This window comes from Heterocephalus glaber, unplaced genomic scaffold, assembly GCF_053883595.1.
Source record: "Heterocephalus glaber isolate CG9 unplaced genomic scaffold, H.glaber_assembly_v1.0 deba00001472, whole genome shotgun sequence".
Classification (NCBI taxonomy): domain Eukaryota; kingdom Metazoa; phylum Chordata; class Mammalia; order Rodentia; family Bathyergidae; genus Heterocephalus; species Heterocephalus glaber.
This window is the reverse complement of record NW_028258315.1, coordinates 42,656,253-42,664,660: the sequence shown is the minus strand read 5'-3', so window position 1 is coordinate 42,664,660 and position 8,408 is coordinate 42,656,253. Positions and strand designations below refer to the sequence as shown.

Here is an 8,408-nt window from a genome sequence, read left to right as displayed (position 1 = left end):
AGTAAAATTAGAATGAATACAAGTCCCTTGAGCAGAAAATTCCAGAACTGGGAGGTGACTCTAACAGGTCACACAGGAACTTGAGAGCCACGGGTGTTAACAATCTAAAAACATGTGTTAGTGCACAGCAAAAACAAAACAAAACTTCAGAATAATATAACCCTAATACAAACCCTAAAAACCTGTTTAATACCTTTTAACACAAAGACACAAACACTACTATAGAATTTATTTTTGCTTTATTTAACAATGTGGCTTACAAGTTTCTTTTCAAGTAAAAAGGGTTTTTTATTTAGAATAAAAATTAAAATATAACTCTGATATAGATTTTCATTTATTTACATGAAAACATATGTACAGAATACCATCTTACAGCAAACTAACTGCATGCCCTGTCCCGCAAATTTCAAGACACCAATTGTTCCCTTTTATGCACCAAAACACACACAAGATATGAATCAAATATCAATACAAACTATTCAAATTGGAATGCAACACGGTTAAAGGGCTTCCGACATTCTTGACTAGGGATAGTCTATACTTCTAGAGATCATGCTAGCTTCCATTCTGAACAAGAAGTGAAATGATTACTTTCTCTGTAACTCAGAAAAATTTGCCTCAAATTTCCCATCTTAAGGTGGTTTTTCAGCAAACGATTGTCCTAGAATGTTCCTTTTTCTTCAGTGCACCTCTTCAGCTCACATGAAGCACTGCTGTGCCTTGGTTATGTGACAGGGTCTACATCTCACTGGCGCTGGGTGGTGGCCACGGAGGACAAGTCCAGTAAGACTCCAGCTCCAGGAACTGCTTGAGTTGTTATTTATCACTTAAAATAGAGAGGCTTTTATCCAAAACTCAAGGCAGCACCATATGTCTGCAATTACAATTTTTAGGTAAATGGGTCAAAATTTGATTTCATCATATCATGTTTTAGATATCTGTAAATCATTCTACTGGTAAGAGCTATGAGAATTAATCAACTTAAAAACTGAACCAAGTTAAAGGGAGTAATTTCCACGAAACTTTTGAACAGAAAAGAAGTTAAAAGAATTATTAAGTTGTTAATAGTTGTCAATATGAATATAGCTTTCCCTTATTATTTAATTATTGCACGAAATAGACACAGACAGAATGTACACCTTTCCAAAAGTTTCTTCTTTAAAAACTACAGGTATCTTAATTTACTATTTTTTCTTTCAAATAATTGCACACTCAATCACAGCTTTCTAAAGACAGGATATAGAGTAACTGGAGCCTAGAATCACTATCTTAACCCAAAGCAGCAATGATGTCAAACCACAACAAAGACCTCAACACTCCTTTGTTTTGTTTTAGTCCTATGTACAGAAATAAATATACATGGGTGTTCTACAAAACTAGTCTGAAAACCCCTAGTGCTTCCCACTGAGGGACAGCTGTTATAAAGGGATGTTTGGTATAAGACAGAAGGCAAATTCAGCACTTGCCTCATACAACACTCAAAATTCTATGATAAATTAGGAAACAAACCAATCTTCAAAAGGCTGATCAAAATCAACCTTCTAGAGATTGTAGTAAAGGTCAGAAGTGGCAGTGTTAAGGTTTGGATCATTTTAATTTATTGAGGAACAAATCAAAGTTGAACACACAGGAAATGATCTTTTGAATATGATCAAATAAGGTAGAGGAATCTAAGTAGCTGTACAGATCAAATACTATGTGTGACTCAAACTCTGATCAAAGGAATTTAATTTTTAAACTGACAAACGAGTTCTCTGTGGAGCTCCATGGAGAAGGAATTGCTGTGAAAAGCAAAGAAGTTCTGTAATGCCTGTAGTACCCTGTTCTTTTCAGGCTGTTCTTTTGTGGACAGGATGTTTTACAACACAGTACAAATACAGCCAGAAGTTAGGGACCGAAACCAGCCCCATTAGTTTTGGGGCAAGTTTGGGCGACGGACTCTCATCATGTTGAAAACGACATTTCTGTTTCTTGGGTTATACACACAGTGCTGACTGCAAGGAGCCTGCTTGGCCAGGTCCAGGAGGTAATGAGTGTCAAGATGTACACTGTCCAGTTGTATAAAGGAGAGGACTTTGGACTCAAAGGAAGATCAAAGACACATAGAGAAAGGGTACCATCCATGGATGAGGCATCATTCGTTGGTATTTAGACCAAGAAATGTTTGGCTCATGGGTTGTGGCAACATGGGGTATATGTGTAAAATCCATTTTTTCTGCAACAGGGACACAACAGAGCACAATCCTCCTTGGACACTGGCTCTGTCTTTAAGACAAAAGCTGGTGAGAGGTGAATCCAGAGAAAAGTGAAAGCTACTTTACAATTCTGTCACAGAATTGCTGCTGATGTGAAGAAATATATCCACTATGGTGGAATCCCCAAATAATCCAAATTCAGGGAGACACTGACAGCTCTCTTTGTTTCTACAAAGTTTCTCAGCTCTCCTGGAGGGTTGGGAAGATGGCACATAGACAACATTCAGGATGATGGCCCCAGAGCCGGACGCTCTTCTGCTCTGAGTACAGTCATTTTCTCCTTGTCACATGCACACAAAGCTGAAGTCCACAAAGTGGTTGATACTATGTAGAGACAAACTGAAGTTAAACTGCAAGGCCGAAGGATAAGGAGAATGTTGGACATTTAGCTTCATGGGAAGCAAAAAGCTTCTCCCAGCAATGGTGGCATAACCTGCTTGGGCTTCCTGATGTGTGATGCTCTAGCTCTCGGCACAGACTAAGGAATCTCCTGGACTTCTGATGTAGCACTTCCTCTCCATAACATTACTGGAAAGGGCACAAAAAGGTGCATTCATCCTTAAAGTACAATATTACGTTGTAGCTGTGATATCTCATCTTCACTTCCAACACAACAGAAACAGCTCAGATTGAAAAGGCCACAGTGAAGGATCATAAAGGAGTCAGCACAGACAAAATGTCACTGATCTTGAAATGGATACCCTTTCCAATGCTGGTCAGTTTAACTCCATTTACTGAGCATTTAAGGCCAAAAGCACGTGGCTAGAGGAAGTGAGAAGAGGTCACACTTTAGGTTGGAAGAGAGTTATGCAACTGCAAGCCAACTACAAATCACCAGGACATTTTTGTCTTGCCAACGTCACGCAGGACAAAAGCCTCCCACATCAGAGGGGCCCAGACAGATTCATTCGCAGGCATTAAAAGCTGGACTGTAGAAATCAGCTGCAGGAAAGACTACAAAGTCTCAAGCACAAAATATCTGTTTTTCATGCTCAACTGCAGCTGTTACAGAATGTTAACACTGACATGAATAATACATGGAACACTTAAGAACCCCACCATATCGGATTACTGGAAAGATTGAGAGACTCTAATCAAAGAAAAAGATCAACATAATTAAGGTAAAAACAAAGCAAAAACAACAAAACAAAGAACAACAAAAAAGTCAGAAGGCATAAAGCATCTGTGAGGGTCCACTTATGAACAACATAAAGCTTGGTTTCCTTGTGTCAATTTAAAAAGGCAATGAGGCAACCACATTGGAGCAGAGCAGTTCTTTTGGGTTTGCATAAGCAGACTGAGCCCCTCATAAAACACACAGATGAAGTGCTGGGTATAAAAGGCCAAGCACTTCTCAGAACAACAGATTTGTCTGCAAGTATCTTAGCTAATTTAACACAACTGTCCAAGGAATTCCATAAGCAACCTCAAAGCTAGCATGAGCTTCAGAATGGCGGACTGGAGTTGGATGCTTCTTCTTTCTTTTCTCCTTTTGGTCAACCTGAACTTTCCTTCCAGTAGGAGTGTGGAGGAGACAAAAGGAGACAGATGCTAGCCCCATGCCCTCCTAAGAGTCCACGTCCATCCTTTTATGGGGACTGAGGTGCAGAGTAATGGAAAGTTGCCCAATATCCCACAATTGGTCATTAGCAAAGCCAGGATGAGAACCACTGCCTGCAACTCCAGGGCACAATCTGCTGTGTCTGGCCAGGGTCTTGCTTCCTCATGCCTGTTGAAAAAGCATCTAGGCAGGGCAGAAATGGACAGAAGGGATGTGCAGCGGGACTCATTTGCAGTTATATGCTGCAGTGATCCTTCTAAGGGGATGTCACTAATTGATGAACTGCTTCTTCCAAATTGACATTTGCCTGTAGTAGTCACTCCTTGATCTGGTTACAATTAAATTAGAATATTATGATTCTTTAGCAGATTGTGGATAGAATAATCTCCATAGATATTCCAGGTTCAGTCACTCAGGAAAAGCTGTCTCGTTACTTCCCGACAACCAGCTTCCCCTTGGTCCCCATTCATACTGAAAGGCACCTCTGAGGATGGAGGTTCAGCGCAGTGTTTTATAATAGCATCCTCAAATATCAGTCACAACTGCATCAGAGAAAGGAGTTGCCACCAAGATCAACATATGGGGATAGCAGGTGCCACTGAGCCATGGTCGCACATGTATTGATGGGAAAGGTACATCTATAAATATGCCTGAGAAGGATCATAACAAAAACTACCAGCAAAGGATTACATATGCTTCTTGGTTATATTTCAGAAGATGTCAACTGTGCCCAACTTAGTTCTAAAAGAATGTGGGCCTCAGTTTAGGAAACCTTGCTTAAAGGAAGCTGCCTGGTTTGGGGCAGGAGAAAGGTGAAATGTGGGCACAAAAAGAAGCTCTTTCATATTGCCTGCAGAGTCTGATGCAGGACTGTAACTATACTCCCCAGAAGTCACTGCTGTGGTACTTCTGTGTGCTTTAAAAAGATGAAAATATCAAACAGGCTGGTGGAGGAAGGAGGTCTTGGGCTTCTGGCTGATATATAGTGAATACCATTTCACGTACCCCAGAAAAATCAAAGTATCAGTCCTGAAAACCTTCACAAACAATGCATTGCAAAGATAATGGGCCACCTCTGGAGGGGGGTCAGTTGGCATACTGGGCGTAGAAAGCCACTTTAACTCTTTCAATCTGATGACATAACTTGATGGCAGGTCCCAGCTTCAACTCCATGCACTCCTGCACGGTTGGAAGAGTCAGCAGTAGGAGTGCCTGGCCATCGATGTCCTGTCAGAAGATAAAGCCAGATTAGAGAAGAGGCTGTATGCACGTGGGGAATGCATTCATCACACAGCCTTCATCCTGGGACCACATATGTGATGGAGCCTCTATTTTGGGAGTGTTAGCAGAGATGCTAAACTTGGCTTGATGACTAATATTTTTAATAATGAAATCTTTTTGCCAAGCACATTTTGGTTACTCTGAAATTCACAGGCCTAGCCTACCTTGGTAGGTACCAAGAAGTAGACCAGGTATGCTGCTTCAGGATTTGTTTCCCAAGTTTACTGCCCCTTCCTGTGAGAGCAACCTCTCCCTGTGAGGCCAGGTCCTTCTTATACTAATGTGAGCACTAGTAAAGAGCTTGGTACTAAAAGTAAAAGCTATCTTACTTTCCAGCCAATGTCTGACATTTCACAATCAGGAGGAGTGAGAAGATGCTAAAGACATATGCCAGCTATACAACATGCTCATGCTTTTCCACAGAGGAAAACAACACACACACACACACACACACACACACACACACACACTGCTGTATGTGTCACAGTTGCCTGGGCCACTTGAATTTCCCTACTGCTACATACCCATGGAGATGGAAACACTCTATGCTCCTATACATGCACTATACAGAGTCATTATTTATGAAGAAGCTATGCAGAGACTACACTATGGTGCCCAATTGGAAGCAAAGCCAATGGAGTATGCCAGTCTGACACCTGAAGCCACATCTTTGGGAGAAAGTCTTATACAGAAACCCTATAAAACTGGTAGGGAGAATGGATCCACAGATGCACAAATATTGACACAGGGACACAAGAAGTATGAAAAAAACAAAGTAAAATAACGTCTCCAAAGTAACACTAGAAACAGACCCCAAAGAGAAGGAAATTTATGAACTCTTGAAAAAAATGGTTCGAAGGAAACTCAAAGAAATGGGAGACACATGGAGACAATTCAATGAAATCAGGTAAATAATTCATAATATGAATGAGAAAGTCAGTAAAGTGACATAAAGCATGAAAAAGAATAAAAAAGAAATATTGAATCTGAAGAATTATGTAATATAATGGAGAGTCTTAGCAACACATAGAGAAGCAGAAGAAGGAACTTCTGAACCTGAAGGAAAGTGTTTTGAAATAATCTAGTGAGACAAAAAAGAGAAGAAGAAAAAAGAAACAAAGCCTCGAAACTTATGGGATACTATTAAACACTATTAAAGAAATATTCAAAGAATGGGCATTCTAGAAAAGAAGGGAAAATACACAGAAAAATCTATTTGAGAGAACAACTGAAAGACTTCCCAAATTTTGTTCAAGATTTAGATATCCAGGTTCAGGAGGCTCAGAAGATCACAAAGTGCCATATTACAGCAATGTATCAAAAAGCCAAGTCAAAATGCAGGCTTCTCAAAACAGTGAGATTAAAGTGCCAAGTCACATTGAAGGGAACCCCCTTTACACTCACTGCACATTTCTCAGCAGACACCTTATAGGTCAGGGAGGAACTGACATAGTCAAAGTTCTGAAAGAATAAAAAAACTTGTCAACCAAAGCACTATGCCCAGCAAAACTGTGCTTCAGAAATGAAGGTGAAATAAAGAGCTTCCAAACAGGTAAATACAGGAAATTCATCTTTAGTTCGCAAAACTTGCAGAAGATGCTTAAGGGAGCCCTAAATCTAGAAGCAAAATGAAGGTAACTATCATCATGAACACACACACACAAACACACACACAACACTCCTTTACATTACCATGCATACATTGCCCAGAGTAAAGTGCTAGTCCTTCTATGAGTATCTACCCCAAACCCCATATCATAGACAGTCATTAAATGATTATTAAATTGAATTTGTTATTGGAAGAAGGAGCTAAAGACTCATTCCAAAGCTCTATGAGCATTCTACTGGACTTCTCTGTGTCTTCACCAGCTTGCTTCCTATTATAATATGGTTTACTCATACAGATGTCATTTGATTGTGTTATATTCCAGAGGTAATTAACAGTGGCTCAAACAGACTGTAGGACCAAGGTAATGATAGAGATCAGTGGCAGCATGACAGCATAAATTGAACTCACCATACCACAATTTCTGCCACCCTGAGAAATTTTGTAACAGGGGCTGCTATAAGTCACAAGGACTAAACAGCCACATGACAGCACACGAGCATGTGTTTCAGACATCATTTATCAATGAATTTCACATAAGGAGCTAACTTTCTTAAACTAATGGTTTATTTAGCTGTCTTACAAATATCTAAAGCAAATGGTAGCCTTGCAAACACTGATGTCAAGAGTAAGCATGATTTATCACCTGATCAGGTTCAAAGGACTGATGTTGAGACAAAAATAATTTATTATCTGATTAGATTCAAAGGCCACAGTCTTCCCTAATAAACACAGCGCAATAAAAATTAAGTCTTTACTTAATGTTTGTGCAAATCCACAAGCACTTGCAATTCATTACTTTTAAATTACAGATGAGCACCAGCTATGATGTATGGAACTAAAAGCCATGTCTCAACAAAGACTCATATGACCTTATCAAATGAGAAAATAAACATATCAGTCAGAATCACTGTGACACGCTCCTGCATGGAGAGCTCTGCCATCAAGCGAGCTGGAATGCACACACTAGTGCTTTCTGACCAAAGACCAAGGGAGGAGACCTTTACGGCAAGTCCTTGGCTCCCTCCAAATCCTCCTCTTTTATGTGATTCTTACATAGGAAGAAAGGAGGAAGTGAAGGTTAATTCTATTATCTGTATGTATATAAGTGTATATATAGGTATGTATCTGTGTACATATGCTCAAAATAAAAATTCACATATAGATCTCCAGATAGAAACTTGAAGCCGGCCACCTCACTTTCTGTCTTTCTTACACCATTCTGGGGCTTTTGTCCACAACTAGGCAGCCGTTGTAGTATAGACCCTGAGCATAAATGCAGGGCATCTAGAACTTTAAAGATCACTGACTCCTTCCTAGACAGACAAAGTACTCATCCTGAAGATGCTACAGTGCCTTAAATCAAACTTGAGGACATGTTGGTTTCCATTCCTGGAGAGTTTGGCTCACTCCTATAAACTAAACCCTGAACACCAAGTACTTGCCTACTGGAATAAATGTGCTGGATAACAAAAATCCTGTAATTAATTTGTAGAAATGACCAGAGTGAATGTCACTGTCAAATTCTCAGCCCATTCAAGGTTATACCATGACCATGAGGTGTCCAGGAGACACAAAAGACACAAAAATATTTCCTGAATGGAGAGATCACATAGAATATATCTGAAATAAAGTTAGACTTTGGCATTAAAGCCTTCATCTGCCTAATTATTTTCCAAAACTGGACGGAGAATATAGTCTCTTT

At 39.8% G+C, this 8,408-nt stretch overlaps 1 protein-coding gene across 6 annotated transcripts in view; it reads right to left on the bottom strand.

Annotated features, from left to right (window-relative positions):
• Positions 1-222: 222 nt before the first annotated feature.
• Sfmbt2 (Scm like with four mbt domains 2) overlaps positions 223-8,408 on the bottom strand; it is a 235,580-nt gene continuing 227,394 nt past the window's right edge. For all 6 annotated transcript variants that reach the window (XM_004854532.4, XM_087181970.1, XM_087181973.1 and 3 more), the window contains one exon: positions 223-5,043. In XM_004854532.4, coding sequence (XP_004854589.1) covers positions 4,903-5,043 — 141 coding nt within the window. In that variant the 3' untranslated portion in view covers positions 223-4,902. The remainder of the gene's footprint in view (positions 5,044-8,408) is intronic.